Source organism: Arabidopsis thaliana, chromosome 4, assembly GCF_000001735.4.
Source record: "Arabidopsis thaliana chromosome 4, partial sequence".
Lineage (NCBI taxonomy): Eukaryota > Viridiplantae > Streptophyta > Magnoliopsida > Brassicales > Brassicaceae > Arabidopsis > Arabidopsis thaliana.
This window is the reverse complement of record NC_003075.7, coordinates 11,939,181-11,957,497: the sequence shown is the minus strand read 5'-3', so window position 1 is coordinate 11,957,497 and position 18,317 is coordinate 11,939,181. Positions and strand designations below refer to the sequence as shown.

Here is an 18,317-nt window from a genome sequence, read left to right as displayed (position 1 = left end):
ACTTCTCTTATGCCATACGCACTCATGTTCACGCGTAACGCACTTGTTTTCCACCAAGTATTTAACAACGATCGTTTGTGACCCTTTTTTATGTATACTTGAAACTTAAAAAATATGTATTATTACATTTAAATATCATTTATTGTCATGACGAAAAAATTGTAAGACTTTATAATTTCAAATGTAACGTCACTTTTCGTGATGATGTAATACCATTCTATTACTTAAATACAATTGGCCAACAGCCTCAATTTATTTCAACCTTTTGCTATCTCTATAGTATAATGGTGTCATAAAAATTCATAGACACATTCCACAAAACTCGTGTATGTATATCCGTGTCTTTATATATATGTGTATATCCAAGTGTATAATAAAGTTTTTTTTCTTAAAAAAAAAAACAGAAATTTGTATGCACCATTTAAACAATTAAAGAAAGAAAATTGGGCCTACTCCAAACACAACGCTACTGTGGAGTACATTTTATCCATTTTAATGGCCCAATAATTTATAATGGGCTTTTAGTATGGGCCATTTTGTCCCTCTTTTTTATGTTGTAAGCGAGATCTTGAGACAATGTTAGTAATTTTGGTTTAATCCGGTTCAACAAGTAAACATCACACTTGTAAACTAAACCGATAATGCCACGTCACTACTCCAAATATTCGCCAAATCATAACAGACAAAATCCAACAACAACGACGACACTCTCCTCTCTCACTCTCTCTCTCAATCTCAATCTCAATCTCACGTCAACGACCGTCGCCGTCACCGGAAGGAAACGATTTCATCATCTTCTACAATGATCCCATACGCAACAATCGAAGAAGCGTCGATCGCATTATCTCGAAACCTCACATGGCTAGAGACTCTCTGGTTCGATTACTCCGCCACCAAATCCGATTACTACCTCTACTGCCACAACATTCTCTTCCTCTTCCTCATCTTCTCTCTCGTTCCTCTCCCTCTCGTTTTCATCGAATCATCTCAATCCACCTCAGATTTGTTCAATCGCTACAAAATCCAACCAAAAGTGAAAAACTCATTCTCATCGATGTTCAAATGTTACAAAGACGTCATGAAGATGTTCATCCTCGTCGTTGGTCCATTACAACTCGTTTCTTATCCTTCGATTCAGGTTAATTTCTGGAATTTGGCTTCTAATTTCGGAATTGATGCGATTTAGGTTGATTTTGTTTTTCGTGTGTTGAAACAGATGATTGAGATACGAAGTGGATTACCATTACCATCATGTATGGAGATTGTAGCACAGTTAGTGGTTTACTTCTTGGTAGAGGATTATACTAATTACTGGGTTCATAGATTCTTTCATTGTAAATGGGGTTATGAGAAGTTTCATCATATTCATCATGAGTATACAGCTCCTATTGGTTATGCTGCTCCTTATGCTCATTGGGCTGAGGTTTTGCTTCTTGGCATTCCCACGTTTCTTGGACCTGCTATTGCTCCTGGTCATATGATTACCTTTTGGTTGTGGATTGCTTTACGACAGATTGAGGCTATCGAAACTCATAGCGGGTAAGGAAAAGGAATGGTTTTGAATTGTTTATCTTAGTTTATAATGCGTTGGGGCTATGTGGGAAGTTTCAATAGTGCGTTTACCTTTTGTTGGTGGGGCTAAGGTTAGGCACTAGCCTTTTCTGATGCTTTATTGACTGTAATTAGCTCTAGGTGATTGTTTAGAGACTGCTTAGTTAATCTTTTGTGGTCAACATGAGCAAGAAATCATTCTTGAGATGATAAGCATCTTGTCTTGTTCAAATAAGTATTTGGACAATATGATGATTGCTTGGTGCATGAAACTTGTTTCTCTGGAGATAAATTGACTTGTTTTTTTTATTTTTCGTTTTCTTTTGAAGATATGATTTCCCATGGTCTCTGACAAAGTACATTCCATTTTATGGTGGAGCTGAGTATCATGATTACCATCACTACGTTGGAGGACAAAGCCAGAGTAACTTTGCTTCAGTTTTTACTTACTGCGATTACATCTATGGAACTGATAAAGTGAGTAATGAAACTTCAGTTCTTTTCCGGTTAGCGTCTACTAATTCTGGATAAAAATTTGACAATGTGGGTATATGTTCTTATTTTCATCAGGGTTACCGATTCCAGAAGAAGCTTCTTCAGCAGGTAAATAAATACTCCATAAACTGAGACTAGCTTATCTCTCGGCATACCGCATACCCATAAACGCAGCCATCAAATTGCAAGCTCACATAACAGTATATGTGGTATCTAGTATCATCATATTGATGATATGTTTCTTGATGCTATATCTTATGAGTTGCAGATGAAGGAGAAGTCCAAGAAGAGCAACAAGCTGGTTAATGGAGGAGAGAAATTCGATTAGTAAATCTAAAACCCCTCGCGAGGTTGACTTACCGTAAGTTTCAAGCATTCTACAAATGTAGTCAATACTTAAAAATGAAAGGGTAGTTAGTTTTCTCTGTTCTGGTCTTCCCTGTGTCACATGAAAATGCTCGTGACGAGTTCCTATCTGAAGTTTTTTTTAAAACTCTTTTGGAATTGGTGTGTGTCAATAAATCCTTTTTGTATATTTTAAATGTTACATAGTGCATTCATTGGCTTGTAACAAGTTCCTACTCTGATAGTATTAAGTTAAGTTAAGTATAACTTAAGTATCTAACGTTAACAACAAGGCCCGTCTAGCTCAGTTGGTAGAGCGCAAGGCTCTTAACCTTGTGGTCGTGGGTTCGAGCCCCACGGTGGGCGTTTCTTTTCCTTTTTGTTGCATTTGAGTGGCATGATTTAAAAGGAAAATCCTTACCATAACGATAGTTGCATTGATGATGGGGGTCGATTTCACTCTCGGAAAACAAATCTAATCAAAGAAGGCTAAAACAAGCGAAACACATGCATTTACTAAAGCTGTCTCACCAAACTTGAAAACAACAGTTTTAAGTACAGTAGTAGGTACAATAACTTATTTAGTTGTTACCAACTAATTTATGACTTTAAAATCGAAACACTCTCTTCCTTCCTGTGTTTTTTCAACTAAACCTAACAACACACAGTTTTTCTTTAACACACATTTCCTTGTTCTCGTTGTCTTAGAATTACCATGGACACAGTGAATATGATAATAACTTCAAGAATGGGGTTGTAGCTGTGTGAGGCTATATTTTTTTTTTTGGTTTAATGAGGCTATATTGTAAACTACTTCAATAAGTTTTTACTCTTAAACCAATTCACGAAAGAGTTTTAATGAACTTGATATTAAGTTTTTGTCCACACATATTTTGTGTATCAACGAGTTTTTCTTTTCTAGACGTATGGATCATCACTCTTCGTTTCGTAGATTGTTAAACAATGAAGAAAGGCTTTAGCTATTCAAAATCATTTGGTGAAAAGAAATTACTCCTGATGATAGGTCTATAAATGAATTTGCAACAAATATTTCCGAACATACAATTTTAGATATCTTCTAACCTAAATAACTACTAAAAAATAACAACCTTAGTAACTTTGAATTTTCGTTTTATATTTTTAAAAAACGAAAATGTGACCCGTTCGTATCAAATATAGACGTAAAGAGATAAGATATGTTTTGTTGTGTTCTACTAAAAAGTCAAAAAACAAATACATTGAGGACCCAATTTGGCGGACTTCTCAAAGGGTAAATAATATACCAAAAATTGGAAAAATCAAAAAAAAAGAAAAATCACCGAAATTAATTAAGTAGGTACCATGTTTCGACATTTGTGCATCTTTATATAGTTTTTCAAGCATCCTCATCATACATTTTCCAAAACACATTCAAGACACGTTTTATGAGTCTATAACTCCAAAACAATGCTATAACATAAACCACACAAATTAATCCAGACACAACACTCTCACAATATGATCCCTTATCCAACCGTAGAAGATGCGTCCGTGGCGTTAGGACGAAACCTTACTTGGTTCGAGACGGTTTGGTTCGATTACTCAGCCACCAAATCCAATTTCCATGTATATTGCCACACCATTCTGGTTCTCTTCCTTGTCTTTTCACTAGCTCCTTTTCCTCTTGTGATTGTCGAATGGACCGGTTGGTTCGATCAGTTTAAGATTCAGAAGAAGGTTAAGTATTCGTTGTCTGATATGTTCCAATGTTATAAAGAAGTCATGAAGTTGTTCCTTCTCGTCGTCGGCACATTGCAAATCGTTTCTTATCCTTCCATCCAGGTTACTATTCATTTTAAATTTTCATTTATTCTTTAAAACAAACAACCAAATATTTTATGATATATGTATATTCCTTTTTTTAAGTGTTGTTTTTGCAACGTTTTTTGTGTGAGTGGGTTGTTATACAATTTTGTGCTTTTTTTTTTGGTTATTTAGAGAAAAATCCCATTAAAATATTAAATTGAAACGTTATATTATTGCATATATGTATATACCCTTCTTACAACACTTTTTTTTGTTAATTTGTGATGTTCTTGAGATATACTATATGTGTTAATTGACAGATGGTTGGGATTCGAAGTGGTTTGCCATTACCATCGTTAATGGAGATAGTAGCACAATTAGTGGTTTACTTCTTGATAGAAGATTACACTAACTACTGGATCCATAGATGGATGCATTGCAAATGGGGTTACGAGAAGATTCATCGAATCCATCATGAGTACACATCACCTATCGGATACGCATCGCCGTATGCGCATTGGGCCGAGATTTTGATTCTTGGGATTCCGACGTTTCTTGGACCGGCAATTGCTCCTGGCCATATAATGACGTTTTGGTTATGGATATCTTTACGACAATTCGAGGCGATTGAGACCCACAGCGGGTAAAACTACACTAAACAAACTTAAAATCATTATCCTGTTTAGCGTTTGTAAAAGAAAGATTGAGTGTTTAGTGATATCATTCGAAAATTCAAACGCTAAACACAAAAAAAGAATTTAGTAATATGCAAACATAGACATAAATAGTTACATATTGTTTGTAGATGCACTTGTTTACTTATTTTGTTTGCAGATATGATTTTCCATGGAGTGTGACAAAATTAATTCCATTTTACGGTGGACCTGAGTATCATGACTACCATCACTACGTTGGAGGACAAAGCCAGAGCAACTTTGCTTCGGTTTTCACTTACTGCGATTACATTTATGGAACTGATAAAGTGAGTTTTGATCAAACTTCAATCATATTACTTTGTCCGTTAGCGTTTTAAACTAATTACGTATTATAGAATATTGACCAGTGTTGACGTTGTTGTTATATTGTTTTCTGTCATTAGGGCTATCGAATCCATAAGAAGCTTCTTCATCATCAGGTTAATATTTTAAACTTCACATTATCAATGTTAGCTTAATAACTTCATATATATATATATCTGTCATGTGTGACATTATCTACATCTTACTTTTGTTTTTGTGGTTTATCTTATATGTTGTAGATTAAAGAGGAAGCTGAAGAGAAGAGAGTAAGGAAACACGATTAGCCTGTTAAAATTTTCAATTCATTGATAAGATAAGGGTTTGATTGGAGAAGTGGGAGTAAGTAACAATATGGAAAAAACGTTTTTTTTTGTTCATGTAAAAAAAACTGTCTGGAAAAATAATGGTAAGAGGAATAAATTGCTACTAATCCACTATTATGCTTCTACTATAATGATCCATATTTTAGTTAAGGGGGTTGTGTTGTGAAAATAATTAAATTAATGCGTGATCATATTTTTTTTTTTCGACACTTAATGCGTGATCATATATGCTACGTTGTTTGTGACTAAACTATAAGTAGTTCTGTAAATCTGTAATAATGTGACGTAAAATCATTCAAAGAAAAATTCTTCACTTGAATTATTTAATTTACCATGCGTGTAATTAGTAGTTATCGTATGGGGTAAATTTCATTTTGTAATTCTCCTGAAAAAATTATAATTCTTAAAATTATCACAAAGAAAAGTTATAATTCTTAAAATTTAACAGAGTATAATAAAAAGCCTCAGAAATAAATATATTAATTTTTGAACAAAGAAAAAAGGATAATTATCCATGAAAACAAAAAAATTGTCAGCTCGATTTCATCGAAATTTATAAACTTTATTCCTCAATTCAATTTGGGGTTTGCTTCATTTTTTTCTCCGACCAAACAAGTTCCGGGTGTTTTGAAAGAACCCCGACAATGGCGTGGAACGTGTTCAAGTTCTGCACAGCACTTCGCGCCTTGGGTTCGATCATGATCTTAATTGTTATCGGGATCATCGGATTCACATACTACGCCGTTGTCGTCGTTAATTACGGACCTGCTCTACTGATCGGTGGTGTCGATTCATTACTATCTGTTCTCGTCTTAGCGTTCTTCCACTTTCTGGTAAACTCAATTCTTCCTTCTAGGTCAATCTGAAATTTTTAATCTTTTTGTGACCCTTTTGAAATTTTTGCATTTGGTACCCTCTAGATCTCTGCTAATTACATGATACGCTGGTTTGGACTATGCTTTAGTTACTTACGAATTGTAATCTTTTGGGTTCTGTCAGATGCACCAACTTGATTTTGCTTTGATAATATTGAGTCAAAGCTTGTTGCTTTGTTGTGGTAGTGGGCTCAATCTAGCTTGGCGTGTGGATTTACATTTGTGTCTGTTGGATTTTAAGTAACAGCAAGATGAGATAGTGAATTAGGATAGTATAAGCTAAGTAAGCAATCAAGTATTCATCTTTTTTTTTTTGGTTTGATTTGGTTGTAGTGTAGAGTGTCTTTGTTTCTTTTAGTTTTAAAGCTGTTGGTTTCTTGTGTGTTTTAATAGATTATCAACATTTGAACTCCCTCGCATTGTAGAACTCACAGAGGAAAGAGTAAGGAAGCAAAGGACTCATTTTTTTTATGATTGTTGTTTTGTTTGCAGCTTATAATGCTACTGTGGAGTTATTTCTCTGTTGTTGTGACGGACCCTGGTGGTGTTCCAACGGGTTGGAGGCCAGAATTAGACATAGAGAAAAGCGAGGGAAACCAAGCTTTGATTGGAGAAGCTTCGGTTGGAGATTCCTCGTCTCATGGTGTAAGATATTGTAGAAAGTGCAATCAATATAAACCGCCTCGTTCTCACCATTGTTCAGTCTGTAAGTCTCTTCAATGAGTGATTCTTTTCTTTGAATCCGGTATATGTGTTTTTTAGTAGTGAAAAAGTTGTCATATTGGGTTTTCAGGTGGAAGATGCATACTAAAGATGGACCATCACTGTGTTTGGGTGGTGAATTGTGTTGGTGCAAATAACTACAAATCATTTCTCCTATTCTTGGTATGTCAACTTATCATAGCATCGCTGAACGAAGTTGTTTTTGATATGTTCTGTTCATTAATGTTGCCATGATCATAATCCATTCCCAATATCTCAAAAATGCAGTTTTACACATTTCTTGAGACAACGGTGGTTGCAGTATCACTATTGCCAATTTTCCTCGTATTCTTCAGCGATGGAGATGGTGATATAACCGTATCACCAGGAAGCCTAGCAGCCAGCTTTGTTGCATTTGGTGAGTTCAAAGATATAGAAATCTCAGTTTCCGTTTTTGTTTCAGAACACCTTAACGTTACCATCTGATTCAAAAACTTCACTCTCTTGCTTTCCAGTATTGAACATAGCATTTGCCCTAAGTGTCCTAGGCTTCCTAATAATGCACATAATGTTGGTCGCTCGTAACACCACAACTATTGAGGTAAAGCAACAACTCTCACTTGGTTTTGCTCTTAACTTGGGTTCTCTCAGGAATCTCCATGTCAATAAACTCACTGACCAAACTAATGGTTTCTTTAATCTCAGGCGTATGAGAAGCATACAGTGAACTGGCCATACAACGTTGGTCGTAAGACAAACTTTGAACAGGTTCGCTCTCCATCTTCTTTGTTTCACTCGTTCTTCAGTGACTGATTCGTTTCCCCGCTACTTAGATAATATCTTTGACATCGAACACAATGAAAGCTTTAAAAAGTTTGGTCTCTATTCCTTTGTTGAATCAGGTTTTTGGAAGTGATAAAATGTATTGGTTCGTGCCATTGTACACGGAAGACGATAAGAAGAAGTTGCCAGCACTTGGAGGGTTAGACTTTACGAGCAGGTCGGAGTCCGAGACAGAGCCGCTTCAGTCTCTATGACCTTACAAACTTGAAATTTTTGGAAGTGTGTCTTCTGCTTTGTGTATGTATCAATCAAATATTATATCAAACATTGTCTTGTGTATTATAAAGATTAGTGCCTATTGTGGAATTTGTATCTTTTTATTTCGTGAAAAGAAATTTCTCAAACTTCTTAAATATACCATTTTCACATTTGCTTAAATATACCATTTTCATTTTTTCACTATTGATAATAATAACATGTTATTTATCATAAAAAATAAAAAAATCACGACACGTGAATGATGTACTGTAACTATCAAAGATTTGACGTACCACATACTTTCTGTATGTTTTTGATCGAATCAAAAATAATTATTTTTGTCCTTTTTTGTTTTATTGTTATTTTATAATGTAATACTTTTACTAAAATAATTTTTTTTAAAAACTAAATTTCTGGTCTATATAATTTTGGCCAAATATGTACATATTTAAAATCCAGAGTCAACCATTTAACAAACACTTGGAAATTTAATTAATTATTATGCCCTGTTTAGTAGAAAATCCATTAAAAATTACAGAAATGGTCTGCGTGTCGCATTGAACCAATCATATCTCGACATCTGTAAATACAGTTGGAGAAGATTTTTTCTTCTTCTGCTGGCCAAAAAAAAACATTGCATTAAAAAGGGTTCAAAGAAAAATTCTCAAATTCTCTAACAAAGAGCTCTGAGATTTTTGGAAATCTGAATCGTTGTTCGAGGTATGAACTTTTGGATCACTCTCCTTGAATCTGCTCTTTGATTCGATTTCGTACTTGAATTTCGCAATTTTGGAGTTTTCTCTCGCTTCGTTATACTGATCGTTTAGGGCTTGAAATTGAAGGTTTAATGTTACCATTTCCGGCAATGAACTTGAAGAAGTCTCGATCGGAAAACTCATCAGTTGCTTCATCTGGAAGTAAGATTGAGGAGCAGACTGAGAAATCAGCTGAACCAACAACCATTAAGGTAAACCTCACTAAACCTAAACCCGGTTTCAATTTTGCTTTGTGGTCTCTCTTTACCACACAGATCTTATCATTGAATTCTATCTCTTAATTAGGGTTTTAGTTGAGAATCTTAAGGTTTTTTTTCAACCAGTTTCGAAGACTTAGTTACTAGTGTTATTTGACGAACTGATGCAGACATAAAGGTTATAACTTTATTTCTCGTTGTGTCTTTGGCTGATCAGTTATGTATAAAATTTAATCAATATTTATGCTATTTAAGGTTTCGCAGTGACCCTTTTCTTCAAATTTGGTTTTTGATTCTGCATGTTCTCAGTATCACTCTTTTGGTGGTGTCCCTGTTTTGACTTTTGTGTTTCTCTACGCATGTTTTCTCATCTTGCTATATATTAAACGATTTGTAGTATGATTCTGTTGATCCAAGTAGCTTGTGAGTGACTGTTCTTCTTTTCACCGAGATTCCATATTTGTATTGTGCAGGTGCAGAAAAAAGCCGGTACTCCAGGGAGGTCGATAGATGTCTTTGCTGTGCAGTGTGAGAAGTGCATGAAGTGGAGGAAGATTGATACTCAAGATGAGTATGAAGATATCAGAAGTAGAGTACAAGAGGACCCGTTTTTTTGCAAGACGAAAGAAGGTGTGTCCTGTGAAGATGTTGGAGATCTAAACTATGATTCCTCCAGAACATGGGTCATCGACAAGCCTGGCTTGCCGAGGACACCAAGAGGGTTCAAAAGGAGCTTAATTCTGAGAAAGGATTACTCGAAAATGGATGCGTACTACATAACTCCTACTGGGAAGAAGCTCAAGTCTCGTAATGAAATCGCAGCCTTCATCGATGCCAATCAGGATTACAAGTATGCACTGCTTGGAGATTTCAATTTCACAGTCCCAAAGGTGATGGAAGAGACGGTTCCTAGTGGGATATTATCTGACAGGACCCCCAAGCCATCAAGGAAAGTTACAATTGATTGAGCTACATAGCGCTTCCCAGCTTCTTATGGTGTTGAAGTTGTTATTGGAGTCAGTTTTAGGTTTCTATCTGGTTTAGTCTTTTAAGGGTGTCGGACTTCTTACTGTAGAATGTTTCTTAAACTCATCTCTTTGACTCTGATTGGATCTTTATTTTCTAATGAAGGATTATCTTTTCTTCTCTTTTTGTTATGTCACAAGTCACAACTACATGAATCGCTCTGGTTTTCACTCAGTGTGTACAAACAAACACGACAAAGTATATTCAAGCAGCATGTGTACAACTTCTTCTACTCCAAGCGCACCCTCTGCTATAGCGTGCGGTGTGCAAGTCCTCGCTTATGGGCTATTTATCCCATTCAACATTGAGTATTGGTCATAACCTCTTGGGACTGAGAGCTTTATGAAAAGAAGCCTTAAACAATGATTGCATATTTGGGATTTTCAAAAAGAAGACTCACAACATAACTTTATGTATGTTTCCGCTCTTGGGTTTTCTGACCAGCCCTTGAAGCTAGTCCTTTCTCAAGGTTTTGTGTATGTTTCATTAGTTTTTGTTTGTATCTGGAGTCTACCGTTTATTAGAAGTTTAGGTTGCTCCTTCCACCGTCCTTACTCCTTGGTTTAGTTGAATAAGCAGTTTTCTCATGTGGTCTTACTTGGTATGTAAAGGCTAACCTTTTGTGGGCATGCAAAGTTCTAAATTTAGACTCTTTAGGATGAAGATTACATGGCTACAATTTTTGATTCTTATATGTGATTTTTTCTTCTTGTTATTCGTCGTATTTGGGGTCCTTTTTCGCGATTTACATTTGCCTCGAAGACTGCTTGTGAGCTTTTGTAGTTCTGCATCTACTGTTCTTTCCGCGCTTTCTGTTGACTGCGAGTGTGGTTTTCACATTATTTTGTTTGGTGGTAGCATTTTTTCTTAAACTTCGGTGGTTATTTTAAGTTATGTTCAAAGTTTTGTTTGTAATTTCGTGGTTCCGAATGAGTAGCGGCTTGATTATCCGTATTACTTTTGGGTTTGATTTTTCGAATCACTCTCGAGCTTTGTTCCTAATTTATGCAGTTTGTGTTCAACTTGTAACTTTTTTTGTATATGCAATCTAAGATTAATGTTTATAGAATTCATCTTAGATTGCCTAACGATATTTTGAATATGGCTTAAATCTAAGATTTAAAACGTACAAAATCATGCGGAAACTCATTTTGAACGGAAAAAACTCGATTCAACTAATGAACATATAAATTATAGAATAGATAAAATAAAATGGATTTAGAAAAACAGTAGAAAATATTTATAATTTTGCCATGTTTAGAAGAAAATCCATGAGTTTAAGACAATGAGCAAGAGAAAATTACAGAAACGGTGTCGAAGTTAACCCATCAGCCAATCAAACTGCGACTCCTGTAGAAACACAGTTCGAGAAGATTCTTAAATTCTCTTGCTGCATAAAATGGCTTAAGAGAAAATTTCTCAATTCCAACAAATATCTCTCAGATTGTTGGGAGTCCGAATCGTTGTTCGAGGTATGAACTTCAAATTCGATTACGGTGAATTTTAATGTTTGATTTTGATTTCTGATTGAATTTCAATTTCGGGTTCTTCGTTAGGTCTAGTTCGCTTCAGGTCTCTGGTTTTTTCTTCATGATATTTACGTTCCTGAGTTGTTTGTGACTTGATTGTGATCGATTCATGTAATCTTCCTGATTTACTGTTGAAATTGCTTTGCAGTTAGAGAATTGTTATCTTGCTAGAGATTGTGTTGAATTGCAAATTTCAGATTTGTGTTTGATGATAGCGTTTTATGAATTCTGTTTTTGTTTTTGTATACTTTAGTTTTTATCAGGGAAGATGCAAGGAGGTGGTGGTAGAGATCCTTTTGGTGGTGGTTTTGGGGGTCCTTTTGGTGGTTTTGGAGGTGGCTCTTTTGGTGGTTTTGGAAGAGGTTCCTTTGGTGGATTTGGTGGCCCTAATGGTCCTCCGAGTCTCATGTCTAATTTTTTCGGAGGAAGAGATCCATTTGACGACCCTTTCTTCACTCAGCCTTTTGGTGGTGGCATGTTTCAATCCAACTTCTTTGGTCCCAGCATGAATCCTTTTGCAGAAATGCATCGTCTGCCACAGGGTTTTATTGAGAATAATCAGCCTCCAGGACCGAGTAGATCACGCGGACCGGTTATTGAAGAGATTGATTCAGATGATGAGAAAGAAGGAGAAGGTGATAAAGAGAAGAAAGGAAGTCTAGGGAAACATGGCAGGTCAAGCAGTGAGGCTGAAACTGAAGATGCTAGAGTGCGAGGTGATACCTTTTTTCTATTTCTACCTTGGTTTTAAAGTGGAATGAAATCGTTCTTTTCTATGGAACTGATTGTGTTTTATGTTCGCTGCAGAGAGAAGAAACCGGCAAATGCAAAGCATGAATGTAAATGCAGAGAGAAGGAACCGAGAAATGCAGAACATGAATGTGAATGCAGAGAGAAGGAACCCACAAATGCAGAACATGAATGTGAATGCTATGGTGAACAATGGACAGTGGCAACCTCAAACCGGTAGTTATAGTTTTCAGAGCTCGACTGTTACATACGGTGGTCAGAACGGCAACTACTATACTTCCTCAAAGACCAGAAGGACAGGAAGTGATGGGGTGAGTTACATTAGTAATGTAATTGCGTGTGTGTGAAAGTAAGAATGTTAGCTGATACTTTTTACTAAAACCGGTCTTACTGTGAAACAGTTAACTCTTGAAGAAAGCAGAGAAGCCAACACTGCAACGCGGGAAGCAGCGCATATGATTTCAAGAGGCCTTCATAACAAGGTACATATATACATACCTTGAGGATAATAAAATCTGTATCTTTTGTTGTTGGATCAGTTATAAGTTATGTTCTTATGCTTGCAGGGCCACACAGTTGCGCGTAAACTTAACTCAGATGGCCGTGTTGATACAACTCAGACCTTGCACAATTTGAATGAAGGTAACTAATACAATTCTCGTTAAGCTTCATAAATGTTCTATTGTGGATGAAATATCCTTATATACCGTTTGCTTTCAATTGCAAAATTCTGCAGATGAATTGGCTGGTTTTGAACAGTCTTGGAGTGGAAATGCTAGAAGGCAAATGCAGTTACCCAGTCGCTCTGGTTCATTTGGAAGTAAGCAGTCCTATTACACGGTCAAGTTTTCGTGTTGTACGTTTCTTTGTGAACAAAGATAAATCATCTCTTTGATGTTCTTGCAGGTGGTCTTGTGAACAGAGAGCAACCAATGTTACTTCCCTCGACTGATCCAAGTCCTTCTCATGCACGAGCAGAATCATCCCGAAGACCGAAAGCTGCAATGAATGTAAGAGGACATGGTACAAACTAATCTCCGCCTATATGTATGGTTTCGAAAATCTTTAGTGAATGTAACCAAAGACTAATTACTTTACTTAGGTTGCATCATCATTACTGTAACTGTATGATGACATGATTTGAGGGTTTTAAACACTGCTCCTTGATGATTATTATATATGTATCTTTTGTTACATTAATCAGTTCTTCGTTGCTTATAATCATATAGCTAACTGATTAAAGCTTCAATTCTCAGCTACAAATCTAAATAAAATATAAACCGGACCCGGTTCTTACTGGAGAGAACTAAAACAAACAAAACCAATTGGTGGGACACAGCTAACCGGAGAATCATACTTGCACAAAGATACTAATTAAAAAGCAGAGTCATTCACTCTTCATACAGTTTATATTCTCAAGCAATGTCTCTATATTAGGCCTATTGTTTGGTATCTCCTGTGTACAGCTTATCCCAATCCTCGCCATTGCAGTCGCCTCTGGTTTATCAAACTCTTCACGAAGATCTTCATCGATGAACCCGTTATGTTCTCCATTTTCAGCTGCATTTCTCAGTGAACTTGTAAGCATGAGCTTACCAGAGAGTATCTGGAGAATGATGACTCCAAAGGCGAAAATATCGGTTTTCTCGGTGAATTTTCCGGTTGTGACGTATTCCGGAGCTAAATATCCCATTGCTGCACTTGTTTTGAGTGCTGAGAAGACCATATCGTCTGCTAGAAGGTTGTGAAGACCCGAATCAGCGATTAACGGGTTAAATTGTTCATCAAGTAGGATTTTTTCGACAGAGATGTTTCGATGAACTATTGTAGGCTTCTTCTGTTGATCACTTCCATGTAAGTAAGCAATACCTGCAAGAAATTTGTGTATTAAATACATTTTGTTCCTTGAACTCAAAGAAGTGATATTTCAAATACTTAACCTTTTGCAATCCCTTTGATGATGGAGATTCTTGCAGACCAAGCAAGGACCAGATTAGTTTCGCGTTCTTGTAAGTCAAGAAAATTTGAAAGCTTTCCTTTTGAAGCAAAATCATAGATGAGGAAACACTCTCCTCTGCCTCTAGAACAGCAGAATCCACGTAGCTTCACTAAGTTTTCGTGTGACAACGAAGATAAAAGCTTTAAACCGTTCATGAATTCGACTTCTTCGTTCTTGCAACTGCTTATGTTGATGCTTCTGATAGCTACCGGAGAACCATCTCTGAGGACTCCTTTGAACACTGAGGTGAAGCTGTTTCTGCTCAATAGATTAGCTTCTGAGAAGCATTGGGTTGCTGATTCAATGTCTTCTAAGTTAAACCTGAAGCTACTATTTACAACAAAGAGATGAGGCTCTTGTGAAAACTCAGCTCCGTTTCTGCTATCACCTAGCGGATCCCATTCTTTAGTGTAGGCAAGACTCACTAAAGGCGATGCACGGAACTCTTTTTGTTGATCTGTGCTTAGTCTTCCCTCGGAAAACTCAGGTGTGTTACTGATCTTTTGCTTCCTTCTTCTGTAGCGAAAGAAGGTCAATATACCAGCACCAATCAATGTTATAGTGACGGTAATCACGCTTGAAATCAAAGCAACTTGTGGGAGTTTCGATGAGGATTTCTTGCAATGTGTTTGGTTGCAATGCTTTTGGAGATATACAGACTCGGGAATGTTGTGAAGAGCTGATTTATCAGTGTCTATTTCACCAGGAGGCTGCTTAAATTGTTCGATATTATTCGCATTATCGAAAGCAGAACAAGCTCTCAAAGAAGGAAAATCGATACCACATAACCCGGTGTTGTTCTCAAACTGGAAGCTCCCATTCAACTTCTTAAGACCTTTGAAGAAACATAACGAAGAAAAAACCGAGTCAAGAAACAGAGAGATAAGCTCTTACAAAGACGTTTCAAGAATCATTAACTCACCAGGAGGAACAAAGCCAGAGAGAGTATTGTTGCGCAAGTCAAGAGTGTCCAACTGAGGAATGTTGGCTAGGGTTTTTGGGATTAAACCTAACAGATTGTTGAAGCTTAAATCAAGCCTGCTTAACATACTCAAGTTTCCTAAAGTCCAAGGAACCTCTCCGGTTAGTTTGTTGTGTTGCAGAGACAACACATTAAGTTTCTTCAAGGATCCAATGTTCTTTGGTATCTTCCCTGTTAAACTGTTGCAACAAAGATCCATAACTGCAACAAAAGACACCACAAAACATTCAAATGGAAGATCGAGTAAACATTCAAGTGAAAGATCTGTGAAACATTATAAGATGCTAACCTTGCAAGCCAGCCATGGAGCCGATATCTGCCGGAATCTCACCAGAGAAGTTATTAACATTGAGATAAAGATCTGATAATTCAGTAAGATTTGTGATCTCTTGAGGTATCTCTCCAGAGAGACTATTGTAATGTAAGTAAAGACCTGACAAACATTTGAGCTCTGCAACCGCCGGAGACAATTTTCCGACCAAACGTTTCCCTTGTAATGATATGTTTGCGACTTTTAGATGCTGGTTACATGCAATTCCTTCGAAAGATCCGTCGCATGGATCGCCGTTAAACGTCCATGAACGGAGAAGCTTGTTTTCAGGGTCAAGCGACGATTTCAGCTCCATTAAAGCCTTCAGCTCTGCATTTCCTCGAACATTCGACGGAGTTGCAAGAAAGATTGAGAGAAGGATCAGTAACGTGGCACATAAGGTAACCATTCTTGAATTTTCTTGTCTCTCTGTTTAGAAATTACTGAGCTTTAGCTCATTTATCTATCTCTCTTATAGAGCAGAATAATCTGTTTTATAGAGCAGAGTAATAAAGGAACGAAATTTATAGAGCAGAGTACTCTGTTTTGTACTGGATTGGGAGCTATCTCTTTGTTAAACGAAGATAGTAACTTTTAGAGAGGGACCAATTTTGTGTCTGTTTCTCGGATTTGGAAAACTGTAACCTTCCACTCTCGTGAATGAAAAGTTATTCTGCAGAATTTTCTTGTTTTGGAGAGAAGAAGAGAAAGAAGCAGAACCTCAGCTGGTGAAAAGTGGGAAGACAACACAACGCATTGAATACACTGTCTGTGTGAGACAGAGACGTATACTGCTTTTGAAAAGGAAAGCCAAATCTTGATGACTTTTTTGGTGATTTTTAACAGTTAATGTTCACATTTGTTAGTGGGGATGTGATGTTATTAGGTGTTTGTTTATTTATTATGTCTATTGCTCGAGATCTTGGTTTATTTCACTTTCTTTGCATTGGTTTATGATTTAGACAGACTTTAAAACATTTTTAGTATATTTCTTCTATATCACAAATTCTATATAAAACAAAAATATGCTTTTTGGATAACCATTTTAGAAACAAACAGAACTCGGGCAAATCGCAAAATCATTTAGCTATTTGATCATAACTTAAGTTTACGAATAAAATCCATAGAACTTAATATCTATGTGTGGTGGTTATTATAAATGGTAAAATGGGTAAAAGTGTAGAGCGGCTTTAATGTGAGAAAACGATCTAACGAGTGAAGTTTATTTAAGTTCATGTTTGGCGATTGAGCACTTTGGCTTATAGTTCATAACTTTTGGAATCATTTCGAAACTTGGATCATCCTCTTCTTCTTTGTCAACACTCCACCTTCCCATTCCCTGCATGTGCCACGTGCACGTGTCTACTCCTGCATACACATACACATACACATATTCATATTTAGTCTCTTAAAACAAGTCTTTGGATGAGAATAGTACTGATTAAAGAATGTTTTTTTTAGATCCATATTTCTAATAGTGGTCTAATATGATTAGTTGATTATATATACTATAAAATATAGTATACTATAAAATATAGTATATATGGTCTAAATATAGTATTTAGTTAATGATGATATCGAGATTTAGAGGACAATTATTCCACTAACTCTCTTTTCTTTTCCTCTAATTATTTGTAGGCTATAAAGTAAATTGATAAAAGATTAGTTATAGAAATGCTATTTGTTGGTACATGTATTCTAACCTAATTGGGTTTAAGAACAAGACAGTTTGACTATAAGCAGAATCCAATGTGGACTGAAACATTCATCTTAATTAGATATTCTTAGATATACTCTTTGATTATATACAAACTTTTATCATATGTCCTATTATACTGATGAATCTTACTATGTGGACAAAACTTAATTCACACAATGAATAAAATTGGTGAAAATGATAACAAAAAACAAATTAGTGAAGTAATTAAGCACGTTAAAACTAAAAAACGAGACTAGTAGATTTGACGACGACGATCGAGTTCAATGTGAAAGCATAAAACCTTATCAACGGCTATAATTCAGATCTTGATTACTTCAAGGTTTTTTAGATGTATACAATAGTTTTAACAAAAAAAAAGATGTATACAATAGCAATCAGACAACTTTGATTTATCTTCAATCATTCGTCTTTTATTTTTTGGCATTTCAAGATGGAAGGAAGACTTTTGAAATACTTTTATCTTTTCGTTAACTACTTTGACCTTTTACTTGATTGTTTTACTAATAACTTTTGTCATTTTCTCCTTTTTCCCACGTCTTTTTGAATCTATATGATGTCTTTTAAAACTTTTGAAAATTTTATATTTAGTATGCATGCTTACTTACATAGTTACATGTATGAATGTTTTATCTAGAACTCTAGTCTCTAGAAGGATATCCACATTATGCTACAAAAGTAATATAAATATCGACCAAAATTTGTGTAGCCTATGTGTCAAGGTTCTGATTTACACTTGAAAATACGCAAATGAGTTCTAGATGATGGAAAAATGATACACTATATCTCGAATGTTTTTACAAAATTATTAGATAGAATTTATCTCTACGTCAAATTGAAATTTTTGACAACTTGTTGTTGCCTTTACAATTTTTATTAGCAAGATCAAGATTAG

The 18,317-nt window shown here is 35.8% G+C and overlaps 6 protein-coding genes, 1 long non-coding RNA gene and 1 other non-coding gene across 10 annotated transcripts; 7 read left to right on the top strand and 1 right to left on the bottom strand.

Moving 5' to 3' along the window:
• Positions 1 to 579: 579 nt before the first annotated feature.
• On the top strand, positions 580 to 2,658 carry SMO1-2 (sterol C4-methyl oxidase 1-2). The gene is made up of 5 exons (NM_118404.5): positions 580 to 1,138; positions 1,217 to 1,539; positions 1,881 to 2,028; positions 2,122 to 2,154; positions 2,315 to 2,658. Exons 1-5 carry the CDS (start codon positions 803 to 805, stop codon positions 2,372 to 2,374), a joined length of 900 nt encoding a protein of 299 aa, NP_567670.1. The 5' UTR covers positions 580 to 802; the 3' UTR covers positions 2,375 to 2,658.
• A 26-nt stretch (positions 2,659 to 2,684) lies between these two features.
• On the top strand, positions 2,685 to 2,757 carry AT4G22754. The gene has a single exon. It is a non-coding gene; the product is annotated as a tRNA-Lys (tRNA).
• A 1,009-nt stretch (positions 2,758 to 3,766) lies between these two features.
• On the top strand, positions 3,767 to 5,668 carry AT4G22755 (methylsterol monooxygenase 1-3). Its single transcript, NM_118403.2, has 5 exons — positions 3,767 to 4,212; positions 4,497 to 4,819; positions 5,011 to 5,158; positions 5,276 to 5,311; positions 5,435 to 5,668. The coding sequence occupies exons 1-5, from the start codon at positions 3,889 to 3,891 to the stop codon at positions 5,477 to 5,479; spliced, it is 876 nt and encodes a 291-aa protein (NP_567669.1). The 5' UTR covers positions 3,767 to 3,888; the 3' UTR covers positions 5,480 to 5,668.
• Positions 5,669 to 6,073: 405 nt separating this feature from the next.
• AT4G22750 (DHHC-type zinc finger protein) lies at positions 6,074 to 8,318 on the top strand. Its single transcript, NM_118402.3, has 7 exons — positions 6,074 to 6,351; positions 6,886 to 7,099; positions 7,187 to 7,278; positions 7,384 to 7,513; positions 7,611 to 7,696; positions 7,801 to 7,863; positions 7,998 to 8,318. The coding sequence occupies exons 1-7, from the start codon at positions 6,163 to 6,165 to the stop codon at positions 8,130 to 8,132; spliced, it is 909 nt and encodes a 302-aa protein (NP_567668.1). The 5' UTR covers positions 6,074 to 6,162; the 3' UTR covers positions 8,133 to 8,318.
• Positions 8,319 to 8,693: 375 nt separating this feature from the next.
• MBD1 (methyl-CPG-binding domain 1) lies at positions 8,694 to 10,288 on the top strand. Its single transcript, NM_118401.6, has 3 exons — positions 8,694 to 8,856; positions 8,979 to 9,103; positions 9,583 to 10,288. Exons 2-3 carry the CDS (start codon positions 8,984 to 8,986, stop codon positions 10,075 to 10,077), a joined length of 615 nt encoding a protein of 204 aa, NP_567667.2. The 5' UTR covers positions 8,694 to 8,856; positions 8,979 to 8,983; the 3' UTR covers positions 10,078 to 10,288.
• A 1,070-nt stretch (positions 10,289 to 11,358) lies between these two features.
• On the top strand, positions 11,359 to 13,649 carry AT4G22740 (glycine-rich protein). 2 transcript variants are annotated; one of them, NM_179090.4, is made up of 7 exons: positions 11,359 to 11,607; positions 11,918 to 12,380; positions 12,472 to 12,725; positions 12,816 to 12,896; positions 12,981 to 13,056; positions 13,151 to 13,234; positions 13,321 to 13,649. In NM_179090.4, the coding sequence occupies exons 2-7, from the start codon at positions 11,933 to 11,935 to the stop codon at positions 13,446 to 13,448; spliced, it is 1,071 nt and encodes a 356-aa protein (NP_849421.1). In that variant the 5' UTR covers positions 11,359 to 11,607; positions 11,918 to 11,932; the 3' UTR covers positions 13,449 to 13,649. The 2 variants fall into 2 exon arrangements, with proteins under 2 accessions (NP_849421.1, NP_567666.1); NM_118400.4 differs by having other exon boundaries at positions 11,601 to 11,631.
• Positions 13,613 to 16,497, bottom strand: AT4G22730 (Leucine-rich repeat protein kinase family protein; the record flags this gene model as incomplete). 2 transcript variants are annotated; one of them, NM_118399.4, is made up of 4 exons in its annotated part: positions 15,685 to 16,497; positions 15,336 to 15,596; positions 14,355 to 15,248; positions 13,613 to 14,283 (listed from the first exon to the last, which is right to left on the bottom strand). In NM_118399.4, exons 1-4 carry the CDS (start codon positions 16,112 to 16,114, stop codon positions 13,802 to 13,804), a joined length of 2,067 nt encoding a protein of 688 aa, NP_194004.1. In that variant the 5' UTR covers positions 16,115 to 16,497. The 2 variants fall into 2 exon arrangements, with proteins under 2 accessions (NP_194004.1, NP_001328301.1); NM_001341558.1 differs by lacking the exon at positions 13,613 to 14,283 and having other exon boundaries at positions 14,350 to 15,248.
• Positions 14,471 to 15,391, top strand: AT4G07095. Its single transcript, NR_142092.1, has 4 exons — positions 14,471 to 14,727; positions 14,828 to 14,900; positions 14,936 to 15,014; positions 15,120 to 15,391. It is a non-coding gene; the product is annotated as an other RNA (long non-coding RNA).
• Positions 16,498 to 18,317: the final 1,820 nt, after the last annotated feature.